Here is a 22010-nt window from a genome sequence, read left to right as displayed (position 1 = left end):
ATGAATTGGAAGCTGGATATTTTTGTTACGGCGCAGTTCTAATTATGCTCTTGGGCTCTCAGTACAGTACATTAGACTAACACTAACACACTCCTTTTTTCCCATTTGGCCTAAAATGGCTCTTTTGACATCAAAAGTTGCTGACCACTGCCCAAATGGAACTGATACATTAATAGCGTGTGGATGTGACAGAAGTAATGTTAGCTGGTGTAAATATGTTCAGACGAAAGGATGCAAGTCTTGTACTGGAGATCGAACTTGTGTTTATGGATGCAGGCGAGCCCGTCTGACAGTGCGTGTAAGTCAAGCGAGGGCGGCCTGCTGGGAGATCTAAAGGCGAGCATTCATCAAGCAGCAGGAGAGGAGGCAAAACGCCTCAACATACTACCACAGAGCTTTCGAACCGGAGGGGGGGATGACCCCCAAGGTTATTGTCGACCGACGAGAGAGCAACACCGCCGCTCGGAAACGCCTCTCCGTAACCGACGAGCGGCTGCGGGATGACTGCAATCAACTTCCTAAATGTTGGGGATGCAGTCATTTCACAGTGTGAGTTATGATCACAATAACATCCAGGAGTGTGTCCTTCAGGGCCGTTATGACGGCGACAAAGTGATGCGGGAGAGTGAGGCACAGATGGCGATTACCGGCTATTATTGCTCTTTTATAACCAACTTCAAGAAACTAAGGAGATAATTAATTGTTGAAGTTTTTGGATGATCACAGTTGGAGCTCCCTAAAGAAATGGCAAGGGTTTGAATTAATGAATTTAATGTTCCTATATTAGGGCCGTCAGTTTGAAAATTTTCATAAAAAAACAAACAAACATTTTTTCCACATTTTTCATACTCTTAATATAGAAGTGGACAAATATGGTTAGCAAATACAAATGTGGTTTTACCTATTTATTCATGAATTGTATAGGAATTAATAAAGCTATTTGCAGTTAAAAAGATTTATTAAACACTTACAAGCAGAGGTGGCAAATCCAGGGCCAGAAAGTCAAAACCCTGCCAGTTTGGCTTTAGGCCCTGATGCTAGCTAGCTAGCTAGCACTTGACATCCTTTGATTAGCTAGCTAGCTAGCACTTGGAGCCCAAGTCAAACTGTGGCAGGGTTTTTACTTTCTGGAACTGAATTTGACACCTCTGCTTAAACATTGTCATACATTTGTTGAGGTTTTTTTTTCCCCACTAGGTGGGATTAGTGTTTCATGTTGGACAATATGTTACTGTCCCCACAAATGCATATATACACATATATTTGATCACATTTATTATTGCTGAATTGTGTTATAGTGACTCCTTTGCATAATGTATGCAAAATAAAGCATGTTTTTACATGAATTGTATTTACATTTTTAATGCCTCTCTCATATTTAACTCATTCACTCCCAGCCATTTTCACTGAAGCAACCCCCTTTGCTGTTTTTCTGGATTTTGACTTATTTTGCAAGTCCCACAGAAATTGTGTTCTATTGCTATAAAAACATAGAACCTACCAAAAAAAAAAAAAAAGATCAAGTAAAAAAAAAAGTATAGTTCTATCTGTCTCTGTTTTGCAGCAATTTGCATGAGTACATAGCTAAGTTTCATCATTATTCAAAAAATCTGTTAAAAACTGGGGGGAAAGAGCTTTTTGCAACATGGCCCTGTTTGATCTCTTATACTCTGTAGCCACCTGCTGGCCGTTTTGTAAGAACTACCATTGCTTCAACCATCAAAGCCTTCTGTAAAAACATTTAGAAATACATTTTTGGGACACTGGTATTATTATCATTTAGTTTTTGTTTGAAAGTAAGTTAATGATTGTTAATGCCATTTAAAGCCTTAATTTTAGCTAAATGTAATGACTGTTAATGCTTTTTAATGACCCGTGGCAACGCTGAATGTAGAGGCAGAAAAGAATAGTATCAAAAACTGCATTTTATTAAAACAAAATGCTTATTATGTGCAACAACTGGGAGACGGGCTTCTGTAAAAAAAATAAGCGCTAGGCACAAAACAATGAAACATCTGGGGTTTTTCTTGTTTGTTTGTTTTAAAACCATGTTGTAGTTCAAAATCTGTAACAAACACATTTAGTTACAAAAATAAATACAGGTTGATTGATTGTACAAAGTGGAACCGTCATGACCCATCCAGCTCGCATTAACAATGTTAACAAGTCTTCATACAAACATACACAAGTCATTTGAACATTTATCCAACGACTTTGATATTGTCACCTTCCTAAAATAATGGATACCATATTTTTAGGTAATTATTTTAGGAAGGTGATGCTCTTTATACAAAAAAAAAAAAAACTGATCATCTTACAAGGTGTTTTTTCCCACCGACTAGTATGCAATTCATTTTTTAAGGAACACTATTAATTGTGCTACTAGGAAAGATAGATAACAAATAAATCCTCAAACAGCTTTCCAACATGAGCAAAAGACCAACACGTCTTTTTTTTTTTTTTTTACAGCCAAGGATGCCACGCAGGGTCCATACGGCACAAATTGTCCAGGCTGTTGGCCGCGGCCACCAACGTGTTGACTTTACTCTCGCCCCCCTCGAACTGCGCCAGGTTGTGCAGGCGGTTCATGATGGCAGTGACGGCCTTCTGGACCAGCGACACCAGCTGCTGGGAGTCCATGTTCTCCGGCTGGCCAGCCGGGGACAGAGGCATGGACGTGTCCTCCTGGGTCTTCTTGTGCCAAGCGATGATTTCGTCGCGCAGGACAGCCTTCAGGATGCCGTCCACCTGGCGGGAAAAATGTACAGTACGATTGGTTTTGTGCCGTGTTTGCTTGTAGACGGCCTCAGCATAATCCGGTGGTTTGTTCTTAACCGTTCTTTTGTGGTTTTAAATGCTTGTTTTGGATTTTTAGCCCGTTTGGAGGACCCATGACCGTGGTTTCTGACTGAGTGCCTTGCTAGTCTTAAAATGGAAAAATAGGTGGTCAAACTCATTCACAGGTCAAATATATATATATATATATATATATATATATATATATATATATATATATATATATATATATATATATATTAGGGGTGTGAATTGCCTAGTACCTGGCGATTCGATTCGTATCACGATTCATAGGTCACGATTCAATACCGATTAATCCCAATACGAATCTATAAATTGATTATTGTAAATTTTTTTAACTCAAAATTAAAAAATACGAATCAGTATACTTGCACATGTACACTGTAAGAGTTGTATGAATTTTTTTTCATTTATCTTAAAATTCAGGTTGCAGTCTGTTTCATGTCAGCACTGAAATAAAAATATTAAGGCTTAATTTTCCAATAATATAACATTCTTCTATGCATAATGTGTAAATCCTAACCCTAAGTAAGACGTTTTGCATACTGAATCGATTCGAGAATTGCGCGCTGTAATATTGCCGAATCGATTTTTTTCCCGCATTCACTATATATATATATATATATATATATATATATATATATACTGTATATAGTGAATGCGGAGACTGGTGGGATTCAGTAATTTGAATAATTTTCTAAATACAAACCCCCCCCAAAAAAACACCACTGTGAATATTCTTGAATTATACGTCATTTCCAGCCAAAGTCTACCCATTTGTCAGAAAAAAAAACAAATAAAAACACGTATTTACTCAGTCCAATTTTGACGACGGGAATGCATGATTTGTGTCTTAACCAAAAGTGTGGCTGGCAGTTGCCGCTATATAGCCGCTTATGAGATTCCAAGCTAATTCGATAACCGTCCGGGTTTATCTCAAAGTCGTCATTATGCGTCTGAGAATGCTGTTTATATGGGCACCAATTTGGAGAAAAGCGTTTCCCTCAGTCGTGTGTTTAAAATGAAAACACAATAAAAAAAAAAGAGTGTATATAAAGCTTATGTCAAACAAACACATAAAGCAAACTCCAATTTAGGGTGTGCCAGTTTCCCGAGTGGGGAAAACAACAGCAGTCATCATCACCTAACTAAGCACACAGTTCCAGTATGTGACGTGTTGCTTCTGCTTGGTTGCTAAGGTTTGTTTATCCGGATGATTGTCACATATTGGTGCTGCTCCCCGGAGGCCACGACAGCCCCGGACGAGTCCGCATGCGTTCTGTGTATTAGCGTGCGAAGACCTCCCGCTTAACCAAACACTCCGCATGGCCGTCGTTAGCACCCTGCTGGGTTATGTCGACTAAAACGCAGCCTGCTGCTTCGTCAGTCATTGCGCCGCCTTTGCTTAAAACAAACATTTTGTCAAGACTCCAAAGGTGCCGGATAAGCAACGGGCCAACTAGAATTGCCGGAAAATACCCAAAAATGTTAATTTTATTTGACATTTCTAAATTTAGTAGTTTCAATCACGCTTGATAGTTTTTATCAGTTAGTCAACCTCATCTCGTTTTTATTTAGTCGACTTTTCGCTGACTATAAATCTAGCATTTTAGCCTTTATTTTAGTCAAAGAAAACTTTATTGGTCTAGTTTTAGTCGACAAAAACGGTCAACGTTTTAGTTGAATCATTTTACCCCCTGTATATTTTTTGTCAGCAGATAATGTTGAACATTTTGGATCTAAACTTCACACACAATTACAGTACGTCAACAAGTGGCTTTTATGGCTCCATGCTACGAGCTAGTAAATTAGCGGTGGGATTAACATTATTGTTGGAACATTATAGTCGTTGGATTAATACTATAATTTACTTAATTATTATTATTTTTTTTACATTTTGTTTCATCCAAAAGGAACTTGCATAATTATAGTGTTTTGTATAAAAAAAAAAAAAGATCGTCCTAATGATGATTTCAATTATTACCAATATAATAGTGATTAATATTTTCTTCATAATTGAGCAGCCCTAACGTTAAAACACACACTCACACATGCACAAACATGACATAAACACACAAACTATACACACAAATTTATATACACAAAAAAATACTGGTGGACTCACAAACACACAATACACACCCAATACACACATATAGACAAACACATACTGTAAGTACACAAAACACACAATACACACCCAATACACACATATAGACAAATACATACTGTAAGTACACAAAACACTAATACAGATAAATACACACTCAAATGAATACGCACACAAGCTCACACAAACCCAGGTGAGAATCCTTAATCGAGCGCCGCCCACCTTAAAGTTGGGCTGCGCGAAGCAGCGCGCCACAGCGATCATGGAGGCGGTGAGCGGCCCGGAGACGCCGATCGTGGTGAGGAACTCGGAGATGTTGGGCGTCAGGCGGAAAGGAACCGGCCGGTTGGCGTCGAGGTCGCCCGTGGCGTCGTTGATGTCGAAGCGGAAGTAAGAGACGTTGAGCTTGCCCGTGTCCTGCGGAAAAGCGCGGACGGGGGAAGGGGGAAAAAAACGACACGTCAAGCGGTGTTGCGCAAGCAAATGTTGACGCTGACGGAGTTGCGCGTCAACCTTGAGAGTGCGCGAGCTGATGGAACGCTTTTGGGAAAGGGCGGCCGACAAAACAAGCTGCGAGCTGTTATTGATCTGTCCTCTCAGACACAGTCACACGTCAAACTATCAGCGGCTGAACATCTATAATCCTCATTTCACTCTCCCTGCCTGACTTAAATATATACAGCCCAAGTTTTCATCTTTAAGCCCGCATTTAAGGGCAAGCAGACTTCTGCACGAGCCGCCATTCTGCTCATGATAAGCTCCCTCATACCAAAGGGTGAGTGCCTCTGACAGCTTTATGGCCAAGCAATTCCCCGTGCAGCTTGTGCTTTTCCTTCTCTCCTCGTCTCACTACTCCCCCCTCCCCCCTATGCTCGTTCCGCCTGCTCCTTCAGGCCCCCGCGGCGAGCCTTAGAGCAGTGGGCAGAGAAACCGGCAACACCCCCCCCCCCTGCAGCGGGGTCCGGTCTGCCCGCCGACAGCGATCGCAAGGCCAAATCAGCACGCTGGTGACCGGCTTCATTTGGACGGGCGGGGCTGCTGGGAAATGAGATACGGTGCGCCCGAAAAGTCAGCACAGCGCATTTTATGTTATTTTACTTTTATTCCAAAATTGAATCAAATCATTTACACCCATGTGAAAAATGCTCAATAATTTATAGTATTACAATATTGTTAGGAATTATTATTATTTTCGATTTAATACTAATATCATCTAATACTTTTAAAGTAACCCGAAAGAGAATTTTGGGCCAAAACAAGGAAACGAGGTCGAAAACTGAAACTGTTGCATCATCACAGCATCCTGTTGTTTCAGTAACAAACATCTTTTGGCCGAAAAACAAAAATGCAATTTTGGGCCATTTCTGAATGAAAAGTAGCCTACATCAGTGATTGTGGCTCTCCTTTCCCACATGCGAGGGCATTACAGTATACCATACGTCAGGGGTGTCCAAATTTCTTCATTTGAGGGCAGGGCTGGACTGGCCATCTGGCATTCAGGGCAGATGCCTGGTGGGCCGGTGTTCTTAGGTGCTATTCAATGATTATTTTTCCTCCATTTTACCCCCGAGAGACCGACCCACAATTTAGAAAGAGCAGCCCATTCATCCATTTACAATATTAGAGATCAAACCGAACCCATAAACATCAGTGGTAGAGCTACGTGGTAGCCAAGGGCGATCAGGAATCAAGTCAAAATGCCAGGGCCACATATGCTATGAAGAGAAATTGGGTTTCAAAAAAAAGAGTACAAATGATTTATTTGTGCGTTTGCATATGTAGAAAAATTTTACAGTATATAAACCAATATATTTGTAATAGTGGCAGCTATTTTTTCCGACACCCCCTTCTTACCATCTCCAAACATTTTTTATTATTATTTCAACTGTGTCAAATTGCCATTTTTAGTAAATGTCACGAGGAATTGTGGGCTAACCGGTGAAGCAAACTGCATGGCTAACTTTGACGCTGCCGTTAATTAACAGCGTGACTAACCATGCTTTGAACAACGTATATATAACGGTCGGTTAGTTAACGGCAGGTTAAAAATCTAACCGGCGATTAGGAGTTAAACTGGTTAAAATAACCGATAATTGAACAATTGGGTCCTGATGTATTTGTTGATTGTTTGATTCAGAACTCCACAAAGCCCGACTGGGCTCTTAGCTAGGTAACAAAGTCTATATTTAAACCGGGGCAGGGCACAAATATGTGGCGGCGATGTCCTGTCCTTGCAGTCTCCATCTCGGTGTGTGCGCACACGCACTGTCCGCACCGTAATCCCCGTGTGTCTAATGGGATCTGCCGAAAGGAACAGGCAGAGTGGGGGCTTAATACCAGCCGCTTAGCTGCCCGGAGGAACGCCTGTCAGCAAAGGGCGATTAGGATCAGAGGGGAGGGGCGGCTGACTGACACAATGATCTTTCATAACGACTTTGAAAAAGCTGTCTGAGGACCCTGAGCGGGGGGGACGGAGACGCAGATGCGCTCACACACACAAACACAGGCTCTTCAAATTGAAACATCTTTGATAGTTGGAGCGCAGAGGGAGTGCATATAACGTTGCATCAAAACATCCGTTGCATTTATAGCGGCTGCTTGACTGATGGGCGTTAACGTGAATGTCACGGGGGAGAAGGATGACTCATAAAGACGGATGAAGAGGAGGTAATGGTGATCTAAACGCATCTATATTAACATGTGTCTGTATGTTAAATGAAGGTGCATGGGAAAAAAAATCGGACAATTTATGCTTAGACTGGGTGACTAATGAGTTTCTTTTTTTTTTTTTTAAGCCCGTGCCCTACCTGTGCAATTTGCAGCATCTCTGGGTTGAGCCGATTCAGATGGAGCATGAACTCAGCCAGGCCGATGAGAGCCAGCTGGATGGTGAACATTTTCCGGAAGGTCCAGTAGTCGGTGGCGTTAGGGAAGGTGTGGAGGGCCCACTCCTTCAGCATGCTGCGGGGCACCATGTTACCCTGGACCTCCTTCAAGATGTCTCGAAGCACCTTGGAGGGCATGGGGAAAAGTGCAGAAGAAATGAAGGTGATTTTTCCTCCCAAACACAACCTATCTTTATAAGTATGGCAGGTGCATGAAGCTATGGAGGACTGCCAAAATTAAAAATACATGAATACATAAATAAATGCAGAAATAAAAGCGAAAATAAAAACTGATATAAAAAATATATATAATTCAAAAATTAAATAAACAATAAATACAAATGGAAATGAAAAACAACAAATATAAATCCATGAATAAATAATAAAAAGTAAATGTATTTATTTTTACTTTATTTTGTTGTATTCATCATTTTAAATGATATATTTTTTTTTTATTATCATAAAGTTTAAATTAATACATATATATATATATATATATATAATTATATATATATATATACACACACATACATACATACAGTTTCTATTTCCATTCATATTTATTTTTTGTATTTATATAAAAAAATTTTTTTTTTTTATTTTCACTTTTATTCATTTATTTATTTATGTATATCTATCTATCTATCTATCTATCTATCTATCTATACACACAGTTTTATTTCCATTTATATATTTTTTTGTATTTATCAATTTTTTTTAAATTATATTTTTAGATCCATTTTTATTTTCACTTTTATTCATTTATGGAATAAATTATATATATATATATATATATATAGTTGTTTTTATTTCCATTTATATTTATTTTTTGTATTTATTATTTTTTTAAATCATATTTTTTAGATCCATTTTTATTTTCACTTTTATCCATTTATTAATTAGAATTTTGGCAGTTTTGGTCCACCATATGAGGAGACCAAGCTGAATTCGCTTTCACAGGATGGATGTACGAGTGTTTGCCTCATTAATGAGCGCAATTCATTTTGTCCATAATGTGCAGTTCAAGTGTCCTCCATACCTGGTGGCTGGCCTGTGTGCCTCTGGCTTGCACGGTAGCCAGCCGGTCGTAATATCTGGAAATGGGGTTGTCGTGCTCGATACCCTTCTTGGCGCAACGCTGCTTGTAGATTTCCACCAGTGACAGAGACGAAGGGTTGTCCTCCACTAGCCGCATCTGAGGAGACACCGCCACCACTCTCGGCACTAGAAAAAAATAAAAGGCAGTTTAGAGATGAAGAAGGTGAGGTAAAAGCAGGGGCATAAAATGTAAACTGTTCTTTAACGGCACATCAACAAGTAACAGTTAAACCGCAGACTAGCTGTGCAACTGAAATATTTTAGAGCCGACTGTGTCTAAACCAAACAGGGTCAAAGAAGGTTGCTGATTTAACCGCACAGTCAAAGCAAATCTTAACATTTACATCCACTGCCCGCTTAATTCAAAATAATACTGGCCATGCCAGATTTGAGGAATTGGGTTGAAAAACACCGCTGAATTCCGTCTCCTTACTTACCCCTTAAACAAACCAATCAAGTGCATAAAATGGAGAGTAAGCAAACATCTGGGTGGAGGCAAACCACAGGGGAATGGAACGGGAGGACACAGTGGGCTTGAGAGGGAAATGAAATTGCGTGTGGTGTGCTAGAAGCCGACGGACAGAAAAAGAAATGAGTCACATGATGTTCTGAGCGGAATGCAGCGTTCCTGATATCCAAAGGTTAGGGTTTACTGTAATCACATTTTCGGTAAAATTCTCTACAAGGTGCACAAAACTGATGATGAGGGTGTGCGATGAATACAGATGAAAATGCTTCCGTGTGTGTGAATTTGAAAATTGGAGCTCATTGAAAAATTCATAAACCATAACCCACGATTCAGCTGAAAAGAGAAGCTAAAAAGAGACAGGAACGCGATGCTGCTTGGATTGTGAAAATCCACAAATAAGGCACATCTTTATCTAAACCACAGGGGTTAGAAGCTATCACAGCTGAACGTCTAACAAGCTGTGTAAAGGAGTCACTATAACACAATGTAGCAATAATGAATGTGATAAAAAAATATGCATTTGTGGGGACTGTAATTTATAAATGGCCACAAGTTACTTCATCTTCTAAATACCAATTGCTCTGAATTTGAAACGAAAAATGGACTGTTCCTGTTATCTACGTCCAACACGAATGCCATCTAGTGGCAAAAAAATTACCTCAACATAAATCTGTGACTCAATGTTTTACACTCTTTTTAACTTTCACTGAAGCAACCCCCTACGCTCCCGGCTGTTTTAATGGATTTCGACTGATTTTGCACAGCCCACAGAATATTGTGTTCTATTGCTATAAAAACATGGAACTAACCAAAAGAAAGATTAGGGTCTCATCAGGTAAAAAAAAAAAGTACTCTTCTTTCAACAGGAAAACAAAAACATATTTATATCTGTTTCCATTTTGCAGCAATTAGCATTAGAATATAGCTAAGTTTCACATTCCTTTTGAAAACACTGGGAAAAATAGCAAAAATTTTGCAACATGGCCCTGGTTGATCTCTTATACTCTTCTGCCACCTGCTAGCCATTTTTTTTAATAACTACTATTGTTTTAGGCCACCTCTTCAGGCCAGAAGCTGCATCCAAGCCTTCTGTATGCCCTTGCATAAAACAAAACAAAACATAAAAAACGTATAAATACGTTTTTGGGAGTGAAGGACAACTCATTAAAAAACGTATTTACACGTTTTTGGGTTTAAATGAGTTAAATGTTTAGTATATCTTTTTGACTTCAAACATCTTAATGAATGACTAAAAAATGACTGTACTGAAAATCTGCTAAAGATTTGAGACCCTTATGCTTTTCCAGCGGTCTTACCAGTGAAGAAGAGATGTCTTTTGGTGGTCTCCTTTCTCTTCTCTAGACAAGGGTTGAGGAGTCGAAGGAGCTGCAGAACCCTCTCCTCTCGTCGAGACTCTGTCAAGCAGGCGTCGTTCATCACCAAGTAGGGGTAGATCTTGCCGTTGTGGCCCCGGATGTAGAGCCGCCGTGCTGCGGTATTGTGCTTCTGAACAATCTCCACTCTAGGCATGAACCTGAAGAGAGGATCGAGGAACAGACCACACGATCGTATTCACATTTATGGGAAATGAAAGTCTCTGTATGACTATTTTCCAGCGCCTGTCACCTGGCAATCTTGATGTAGTAGTGCGTCGGTTTGGGCATGAGGAACTCCCCGGGGATCTCCACCTCGGCAGTCTGGGCAGAGAAGTTGCTGAGGAAGCGGCACTTCTCCTCGATGAGGAAGAACTTGGGCAGCTGCTTGGTCTTGGCCTCCAGGATCTTAATCCATTTCTTCAGTTTGGAGATCAGATTATGGAGTTTCATGGAGCCGGGCACGCTGAAGTCAAAGTCTGGGTGGGAGAGGATACCCAGAAGAAGCAACAAACAATGACTGATATGCTATTGGGAATGGGGGGGGGGGGTGTCTTACTGACACTGAATTCATAGCATAAGGCCTCAGTGACCTTGAGAAATGCAAACCTTCCAGATTGCGCCAGTGGAGCTGAACTCAGCTGCCAAAAGTACAAGGCTGGAACAGTAGTGGGCAGCTCCCAAGTGTGCTTGAGGATGTGTGACCTTTAACCTTTCCCGTAATTATATGCCCCCCAGAATTACCCAAAACATAAGCAATTAAAAAACAGTTTGTGAAGCTCAGAAAATCCGAGTGAAATACAAGCAAAAAAACAACAAAACATCGGCTCTATGGTTTTAATTGATGTTTATTTACCTTTTATTTGCTCAGTGCTATTGACCAAAAGCACCGTGGGAGGGTTGGTGATTACACAAACGTACATCTGAGAAATGCCCCACTCTAAAATTTGATTTCACTGCCTGGCCTTGTCTCTTCTGTAGAGCCCCTTGAGGGAACATCACAGCAAGTCTGGCAGGCACAGAAGTAACACTCTTTGCTCCATTGACTTAAAAATCCCCTTTAGGAGGCTGAGACATCAGTAAATCGGTGCTATAAAAATACGAATATTAAACTGCTGTTTTGAATCACGTTGCACGCGGCATGTTTCGATGAGCTGTAATCAGCAAGAATGAGGGAAGGGGGCGAGGGTGCAAATGTTGCACGTGGCACAGCTATAGCTCCTATTGCGACAATGTGGCTTTTCAAAACCAGTTCAATTTCTCGCAGAGTGAGAACACCTAATACATTTTAAATGACCCCTTAAAAAAGAAGAAAAAGTTTTTTTTTGGTATTGCCTTATTTTGCTGTCCATCTGCCTGCAATTCATCATAGTGTTAAAATTGAAACGTTCCAGAGAAATTGCTACCCGGCGACAATTTGAAGGCCTTAAGGGAGTATAGCGCTCTCAAAAGGAAAAAAAAGAGAGACTCTTTTGAAGCCACAAAGCAATTTCATAAATATTCAATCTCTACCAGATATAAACCTAGCACTGAAGTTGCTACCAACCGACAAGCAGCAGAATCCAAAGGTGAGAAATCTAGACAGCTTGCTCTATGACCCGTGTTCTGGTGTTCGGTCCCATCTGCCCGGCTGATACTGCACAGCAGGGAAGCGAGACGTCTCCTCAAAATCAGCAGACCATTTATTCCATCATATCTACTCTATTGTATGTTCATTATATGCTGTAACAGGGTTTCTACAGGGATCAGCAAATCTCAGGCTTTCTAATGCCATTTTTAACGCAATTGAAAATTAATTTAATGCCCTACGTCATACTCATATGCACGTGCGCACACAAATATACATACTACATGCATATGCTGTTTATATATTAGGGCTGTCAGTCGACTACAATTTTTAATCATAATTCAAAGCATGACTTCCATAGTTAAAACGATTAATGGGAAATGAATCGCATATTTTATATCTGTTCATCATCATGCTTTTTTCAAGTTTTTCATTCTCTTGTTAATTGACAAAAAAGTGGACAAATATGTTGACCAAATACAAATGTGGTTGTAGCTTTATAGTTCATTGGTTTTAGTAATGTTAGTAAAGTAAAGTTAGTTGTGTTGAGGTAATTTTCTGCCACTAAGTGGCATTAGTGTTTCATGCTGGATATTTGGAACATGAAGCAACTCGTGGACTCCAGTCACAACAAATACATATATTTTTACCACGTTATTGCCAAATTGTGTTACAATGTTTTTACATCTGTATTTAAATTGTTAATGCCTCTGGATATTGCATTTTTTAGTGCCATTCCAGGCCCTAAATTAGCACTAAGGAACTTTTCAACCTAAATAAAATATTTTCACAACTCTTCTGATGAAACATTGACTTAAAACTCATTGAATGGTACCTTTGCAATGGGGGTCTGTATCATTTTTACTGGCACTAAGCAAATTTGAGAAGGATGGTAGGAACACTGCCACACCAAAAACTAAAAATGTGCTGATTGCTCTATGGCATACGTCAAAAGCTACAGGACATGACAGTCAAGGATCAACATTGGCCCGGATTTCACTCGCTGGAGTGAGTTAAAAAAAAAACGACACAATACGCTTGTCCTTATAGGAAATGTGGTCTTCCTTAACATAACAATACCACTTTTGTCCATACGGCACCACTATAATCAACCTAAACTGAAAGTTCCTCAGTGTTGCATTAATTATAGCAAAATCCATTAAACGTCACTTTTAATGCTTTTTAATGAAACCCTGTATAAGTTGGATCAAGACATCACAGTATGGGAGGAGAGAGAGGGAGTCCTCCTTTCAAGCAGTAAATCTACATCAACATGTCAAATTTAGTGAAGCCGAGACTGAGTGACAGTTGACAATTGATACCTGGAAGGAAATTAAATTGTCATAAAAGCTAGAAACATAAATGTTCACAGCGCTGTCAGAAGCAGGTGCAAAGCTAAAATGCGGCTAAACGCTTATCCTATCCGAAAAGACATTTTCACGGCAGAACACACAGAATTTGAATAAACAGAAATATTATGCAATTTTCCCCTCCCAGAAAAACACCCGTGACTAAAGTCTCCCGAACAGATCCACGACTAAAACAGCAACTCATGCAAATAGCATTTGCCATAATTGGATTTGAATGCCTCCCTGCTGCCAGATGTTATATATGCTCACATAAACCCATATTTTCCGGCCCACAAACCCTGTGAAAAGCAAGTGAGCCACTAGCACGGTGCGGGGAACGGGAGCTTGGCTGCTCAGCCGCTCTGTAAACCCTTTTTGTTCCGCTTTGGCGAAGGCTTGTGCGGTTTGGGTCGCGGTGGGCCGTGCTCACGCTTGGCCGTGGGGACAGCCGGGTAACAATGGTAGACGGACGGGCTCGCTGTGAGACAGGAGCCGTGATCACGTCTGGCTGCGTGGGCACAGCTGGCACCGCAACATCTGGTGAGATCTATCACCGCAGTGCTCGCTGCGAGCATCGCGCGTCATTGTTTGCGTTGTTCATAAAGTCGGTCTGTGTTTCGCCGCCGTGCTTTCGCACGCACGCCTTCGCACCTGCCGATTTCTCAGGATTTTCCGATGTGTATCTCTTGTATGTTATTGCTTACATATTGTACTCTATTCCTTTCTTTCACTTGCTGTTCAAACACTTGCCAATTTTAAGGCCAGCGAAGGAGAAAAGAAACATTAGAGACTGCCGAGTTAAGATGGCATGCGTGCGCAGTCAACCTGCAGGAGTGAAAAGTATTCGCAAAGACCTTTATTTGAACGCTGACGTCTGTTTAAATCAAGTCCAGTCAACCGTGGTTCAATTTTAAAAGGGGAGCGATTGTTTGCCTTTAAGATGTGTCAAAACACACTTAACTAGGTTGACACCTTGTCTCCTGATTGTCACATTTTACATGTGAAAATTATCATACGGGGAAAATTGGAATCAACAAAAATAAAATACTTTTCAGTTTCTGATGATAACGTCAACAAAATGAATATTTTGAAAGAAAGTCATTCTTTATTAGCTGTGGTTCCAGAAATGCATAGACGTAACTATCTATACAATCATTTAGAATTTCTACAACATGAACTCATTTGCTCACAAAAACATATAAATACGTTCTATTTTAAATGTTTTAAGTGTCCCTTTTTGTAGGACTGTTTAAGTATTGTTAATTAACGACTTACAAAAACACATAAAAGCCATAATTTAAAAAATTCCTGTCAACTAAAAAAAAAAAAAATAATTCCCTCCTCGACCACCAGGCTTAACAAGTTGTCTGGGGGAAATCCTGAGTGAGTTTATTAACTCATTCACTCCCAGCCATTTTCCCTGAAGCAATCCCGGCTGTTTTACTGTATTTTGATTGATTTTGCAAGGCCCACAGAATATTATATATATATATATATATATATATATTTATATATTGCTATAAAAACATAAACAACCTACCAAAAGAAAGATTAGAGTCTCTACTTTCATCAGGGAAAAAAAGTATGTTTCTATCCATTTCCGTTTCATCATTATTTACAAATCTACGTCAAACTGTGCAGAAAACAGCTTTGTTTCATCATGGCCCTGGTTGATCTCTTTTGCTCTGCTGCCACCTGCTGGCCATTTTTGTAATAACTACCATTTCTTCAACCATTCTGTGCAGTTGAGAGGTTGCATCAAAGCCTTCTGTATGCTCTAGCATAAAACAAACATTCTTAAAAAAACGTATAAATACGTCTTTGGGACACTTAAAACATTTCAAATAGAACAGATTTATACGTTTTTGGGAGCTAAATAATTAAAATGCATCTTGCATACTATAAGAATTTGACTTTTGGCATCCACAGATTCTCTCTTCACGTGTACAAATAATGCATGTTCATATCTCATATATATAATCGGCAGTATTGAACAAACCTGTCGTGAACTGGCCTTTCATCTTCTGGAAGACGGGGTCCTGGGCTGTGGCCTGGGCACGGCGGGCCAGCGACTCTGAGGCAGCACTGGAGAACATGGTGGATACGTTGGAAACGTTCTCCAAGCCGACGCCAAAGGTGCTGACCAGCTTCTTGACAAAGTTGAGCGTGTGTGGTGTGATCTTGGCATCGGACACCGCGCCGCTCTTCTCAAAGGCCACAGAGTAGCACTTAGCCAGGCCCTGTTGGAGCTGCCTCAAAACCTACAAAAAGAAATCAGAGTTCATATACAAACGAAAAATGATGACAAAGATCAGTTATAGTATAGCAAAAGCAGGGCAGAGGTTGGGGGATGATAACACGACTCTACCGTGCACAAACAGATGACAGAGCCTGCAGCTGCTGCTGAGTTTCCCCAAAGCATCAAACAACCAAACTTGCGTCTCCAAATCCCTTTCCCTGTCTTACAAGTTCATCACATCCATCCATCATCCATCTCCCTTAGCGCTCCTGACTCTTTCCCCTGTGAAAGCGCTACCTACTAAATGCAGTATGGATTCCATTGTCCATGACCAGACTGCGCAAAATTAGGGGGAGTTCCATCCTGGTCAGTGTGTAAGTACTGGATATACACATATGATCATTCTTGTATTGTAAGAGACAAGAACCAGACCGGGGGTCACGTGGGACAACCAGGTTGCGCGCAACAACTTGGAATAACATTTGCACAGAAGGAGACGAGTATCAAGTCAACTGTAATATTTCCTCACACATGCACAAGTAACCAGCAATTTTGTTCTCACCTCTTCATGCCAGTTCTCCCTGAACCACACCATCTGGTCCACGATTCCCTCCAGGGAGGAAAGGAGGGTGGGGTGTAGCTCGCGCTGCATGTGCATGATTCGGCTGCAGCGCCACATTGGGGCTGTGGCCCTAATGGGTCCGGGGTCGGAGGTCCCTGAGTGAGACTGGGATCCCACTGAAGCTGGCTGTTGTTGCCCTGATGCGTCTAAGGGGCAAGCATTTATTACAATTTACAAATCTAGAGAATGTCATCATTTACACATACAGTGGAGCAATGACTTTTCTTGTTCAGTAGCTCAAAACACTCATATCTGAAATCATTTTCCCGATTCAAATGAAGGGAAATTCAATGTATCCGTTAGCACAATCGCCATAAAACGCCAACAAAATACTAGTAGCACTGTACAGTATTACACTTTATAAAAACATATAGAAATAGCACAGAATGTAAATAAGTTAACAGCTTGTGCATCACAATTTCATGCTTGAAGACGGTAACAAGTGACCAGTAAAGCTGCAGTAATATTGTTTTTAGCACTGGGTAAAATTATGTATAAATAAATAAAAATAAATTTTAAAAAATCATACACATGTTGGCTAGGGCTGTGCAATTAATCAAAATTAAATTACAACTTCAATTATTACATCCCAAATTACTAAATCAGCCATAATCGTAAAAAAGAAAAGAAAGAAAATATTAATACAAATTTTTGAGTTGTTTAAATTTATACATTTGCAAATTTTAATACAACTAATTTAATAAATTTTGTTTCATCCAAAAGGAACTTAATTATAGCGTTTCAAAGAATTGTATTTGTCTTAATATTTTTTTTTTTACGTTTAAACATTTTCTTCTTTTGCACCAAAAAATAAATGATGGTCTTAATTGTGATTTTGATTATTACCAAAATAATTGTGATTCATATTTTCTTCATAATCGAGCAGCCCTACATGTTGCTACACCATATGTGTTCAGATATCCGTTGCTAACTTTGCTAGCCCATCTATAGCATTTTGCAATGTGTGTTAACATTAAACTAGTGTACTTTTGTCGGGCAAACTTGTCATTTTCTGTTTAGACTTGAACTGGGAATTGTAATAAACATCTTGCAGCAAGCACTTGGCATCTAGCATTTGTAACTCAAATTTTTGTTCGCAGCTCCAGACAACAATAAAATTGGCCAAGCAATGGCTTGTACCTTGAAAAACTCCTAAGAGTCGGGTCAAGTCCAGGTACCATAGTATGCATAATTGAAAAGAAATCCTTCAATGTATTATGGATGCAAAGAGCTATGTTCTCACCACTTTTGTAGCGCTCCCTTTGCTCGATCTTGAGCGTCAGGTAAAGGGTACGGATGGGGAAGTAGACAGCTTGGGGGTAAACTCGTCCCACCTGGCGGATAAAAAGAGGGTCACATATTACATTTCAAAGACTCCCCCCAGTGAGGACAGGGAGTGAGATACCGGCTGAGAGATACTGTGTGTGTGTGTGCGCGCGCCAACAGCGAGATCACACTGATAGAGCCAGCTTGCCCCCCGCTGCAACAGAGGGGGTGTTTGAAGCTGCGCATCAGGGGGGGTTGGGATGCAAAACTGAATGTGACTGATGATGAAATTGACCTTTTCAAGAGAGGTCGCTGACAACATCGGGAGTAAGCTAAATACGTGAAGTCGAAACAAGAGGCGTCAAGATAAAAGCACTGCGCAATTAATCAATTTTATTGAATAATTTTGGTTTATTTAAAAACATTTTTAACAGCTTGTCTAGTTTAATTTTGTCCCCGCTGACGTGCAACAACATGGCTGCGACGAGGGCATTTGTACGTTGCAAAAGTAGAGAATGACTGACACGTTGCTTATGGAACAGCCGTGCAATGAATGTTGATGGCTCGTTTCATGTTAAATGGTTGAACATTATTTTATATTATATATCATATATTTTAGCTTATTAACTCATTTGCTCACAAAAATGTATACATATTTGTTTAAATATTACCATGCTCCCAAAGACGTATTTATACGTTTTTATTTTAATTGTATGTTTTTTTTATGTTAGAGCCTCCAAACTGAAGAGAATGCCTGAAGCAATGGTAGTTATTACAAAAACATCCAGCAGGTGTATAAGATAAGTATAAGTAGATCGCCCACTGTTTTAAACATATTTGTGAATAATGATGAAACTTGTATTCTAATGCTAATTGCTGCAAAATGGAAACAGATAGAAAACTTTTTTTCCTGATGAAAGAAGAGACTTTAATCTTTCTTTTGGTAGGTTCTTGTTTTTGTACCAATAGAACACAAGATTCTGTGGGCCTTGCAAAATCAGTAAAAATCCAGTAAAACAGCCAGGAGCGAAGGGGGTTGCTTCCGTGAAAATGGCTGGGTGTGAATGAGTTAAGAATTGTGTTTATGTACATGTTTTGACAAAAAGCTCATTTTTCAAGCGGCAACACTAATTTCTATATTACCTGGTAAGGAAAAAATAATTATGTACTTATTACTCCTGTTTGGACAAAAAAACTTGCAGGAAAAAAACTAACAAAGCTTGTATAAATTCAAAAAAGGCTGGCCCTATTAAAAATTAAAAAGGAAATTCACAGTCACAGTCAGTCAGAGAGCTAATTTCAAGTTGAACTGGAAGTTGGAAATTAAATGACTAGCTTAAACTATATACAGACAAAACTACTACAGAACTGAGAGCACAAACTTAATACAACTGATGTATTTGTGTTGGTGACATTTGGCTCTTGCCGTTCTGACAAAAATGACTGATGACGGACTGAACAATGCCCAAGTTGCTTCTAGTTGATTTTCTGCTGTTAAAACAAAGAATCAGCAGTTTGCTTTTGGATTTTGGGGCATTTGGGAGATGAAATGAGAAAGAAGAGAAAAAATGCCCCCCCCCCACATGCTGTTTTCCTCTACACAAGCACGGATTTACAGGAAGGGCTCTCCTGCTACTGCAATCAAGATTGTAAAGACTCAGACCTGATCTTTGTAGAAGAGCACCTGAGTGGATTAACAATGTTGTGGAAAGCTGTAAGTGTAGCGACTCTAATCTGGGACAGCTGGAATCTGATATAAAATAGGAGGTGCCACATGATTAAAGTGTTTTTTTTTTTGTTATGTTGCTTTTGACGGTTGGTTGCAAGAAGCCTACCATTCGCTTCTACTCTTTTGCTACCTCTTCCATTCCTTAATGGTGAGCTAAAAGGAGCGGATAGGCAACCCTCGAGCAAGCAACGGGGGGGTGACTAAGCAGAATGAGAGGAAGGTGGATATCGAGGTGGCATCCAAGAGCAGCATTAAAGATGAAAGAGGAAGGAAGGCAAAGGACGGAACTACAGATCAGCACACCAATGGGAAGTTACGACGTATTCTACTTGGGTGAAGCCAAGGTGGGCAGAGGGGAAAAGGGTGAACAGTTGACAAGAAGGGAGGTTGGGAGTGTAGGAGAGCGGCTGTTGAAATTCTGTTAACTTCTGATTCATCTCGCCACCTGCCCCGAGGCGCTCTTTGCCTCACCGTCATCAATTTTTCAACATACGTTTTTTAAACATCCCGCCCCCGAGGGAAAAATTCTAAATAATTCAGGGAAATGACAGGGATAAAAACCTGCCGTGCATTAAAACAAGATTTTCTCTTTGCATAAAAAAGCTGTGAAGTGGACAGTTTTCCTCATCAGTCGTTAGTTTATGTCACTGACATGAAGCAGTTACCTCTTCATCATCTGTGAAAAAATATGATCGCATTACTTGCTGGTTTTGACTTGACATGACAAACCCTTGTCCCGTAACATAACTCATCTTTTTCTGTAAATTGTCTGTATAATATCCTTGCTCTGTCCAGAGGCCTTCTACTCTTTGAAGGATCATCCTCTTCAGATCGTGCAGAAAAAAAAATACTCGATTAAGCAAAGCAAATGAGTCCTTGAGTTAATTACTTACTCTGCTACTGCCGCGTGGATGCGTACAATAGTAACTTTATAATCATTTCATGTGCAAATAATTTAAAATCCAATTCGCCGGGGTCTAGTAAAAGCCAATAAATGGGTGGCAAAGTGGAAGAGGGGGGCGGGGAGATCTAAAAGGTACGTTTAGTAAATAGAATGCGGCTAGAGAGGGATCACTTTGGCATGAATGCGGTTAATTCATCGCTATTAGGAAGACGCCTATGAAAACGGATGCTAACACATGAGCCAGATGTGCTGGACTGAATAAATGTGATGAAGCAAGAACACAAAAATATTTCATCAGTGGCCAACATGGAGACATATAAAAATAAATCGTTGTCCTTTAAACTCCGGCATGGATTTGAATATTTAAGGTCGATTTGTATTATTTATTAATATTCTACTTTCACTGAGAAAGCTGTCAAACGGTCATAAAAGCAAAACAGTTGGATATACACACCTGGCTTATTAGATTGAGCAAAGGTTTGCCTTCAGAGCCAACCAAGCAGGTCAGCAACTGTGGTATCCATGCCAACCACTGGATGGGCGGGACTCCGATACAGTACTTGTCCACTGCATTTGCCAGCGTGTCCTTGTCATCAAAGCTGAGGAGCCACAATACCTACAAATCAAGTGGAAGGAGGATAAGATCAATGTGACGATCATGGAAAGATGAAAAGGTCATTCAGGTTTTAGTGGAAAGAGGGTTGGCTGTCTTTAACTTTTAAGTATAATACATTTGCATTTAATCTTTTGGAAATGTTCGTTTTATTTACATTTATTTTATATGCATGTATTGATTTACATTTATTTAAAATCTATCTATGGGCAATATTCAGAGAAAAAAAAAGTGGCAAATTTGCGAGTTTATGAAGTTGCGAGAAAAAAACGTAGCGTACTACTCGGATGTTTGTGCCGATGCACAGAGATCTAACCCACTTGTAACATTGTTTCTCAGGAACATTACTCGTGTTCCTGGGTCAAATTGACCCGTGTTTGAAAAAGTGTCAGAAACAGCAACTCCAAAAACACGCACTTAAGACTAATTAGATTAAATACTTTTTAAAGCTAGAAATCTTACAATGGGTCAATATGATCACAAGATAACAGGAGGGTTCAATATACCTTTTTAAAATAACATTTGATTAACTGGGCCTACTATGCTATACAGACGCTCCCCTACTTACGAACATTCGAGTTGCGAACAACGGTACATACGAACATTTCTGCGCGTACATTATGTCGAAAAATGTTTGGAAAGAAATGCTGTAAGTTAGATTTTGTATTGCGCGTAGTGCTTCTTTCCGCCGCTAATACCGACGATTGGCGCTGTGAGAGCTCATTGGAGGCTCAGCAACGTGTCAAGGAGGAGGAGGAAGAAACGCCGGTCCCCATAAAGGAGGAAAGAACTTTTGAAGCCGATTCCAGCGACGACGAAGAATCTCTCATGATATAAAATCCTCCTCTTCCTCCTCCTCCATCATCTCCTTAAGCATCGAGTACATCTTCCAAAAGTAAGTTAAACTTCATTTTATTTATCTTATTACGTACATGTACATACTGTGTGTGTCTCTCGCTCTCTCTCTCT

General features: G+C 40.0%; 1 protein-coding gene across 2 annotated transcripts in view; it reads right to left on the bottom strand.

The window, feature by feature from the left end:
- Window positions 1-1907: 1907 nt before the first annotated feature.
- The window catches only part of trrap (transformation/transcription domain-associated protein), an 83210-nt gene continuing 63107 nt past the window's right edge, over window positions 1908-22010 (bottom strand). For both annotated transcript variants that reach the window (XM_077550623.1, XM_077550624.1), the window contains 10 exons: window positions 20883-21044; window positions 17773-17863; window positions 16470-16675; window positions 15668-15929; window positions 11006-11231; window positions 10696-10913; window positions 8852-9036; window positions 7735-7938; window positions 5150-5344; window positions 1908-2748 (listed from right to left, as the gene is read on the bottom strand). In XM_077550623.1, the coding sequence (XP_077406749.1) occupies window positions 2464-2748; window positions 5150-5344; window positions 7735-7938; window positions 8852-9036; window positions 10696-10913; window positions 11006-11231; window positions 15668-15929; window positions 16470-16675; window positions 17773-17863; window positions 20883-21044 (2034 nt within the window). In that variant the 3' untranslated portion in view covers window positions 1908-2463. The remainder of the gene's footprint in view (window positions 2749-5149; window positions 5345-7734; window positions 7939-8851; window positions 9037-10695; window positions 10914-11005; window positions 11232-15667; window positions 15930-16469; window positions 16676-17772; window positions 17864-20882; window positions 21045-22010) is intronic.

The sequence above is a fragment of the Vanacampus margaritifer genome, chromosome 18 (assembly GCF_051991255.1).
Source record: "Vanacampus margaritifer isolate UIUO_Vmar chromosome 18, RoL_Vmar_1.0, whole genome shotgun sequence".
Classification (NCBI taxonomy): domain Eukaryota; kingdom Metazoa; phylum Chordata; class Actinopteri; order Syngnathiformes; family Syngnathidae; genus Vanacampus; species Vanacampus margaritifer.
The sequence above is the reverse complement of the archived record's forward strand: the minus strand, read 5'-3'. Positions and strand labels throughout refer to the sequence as shown.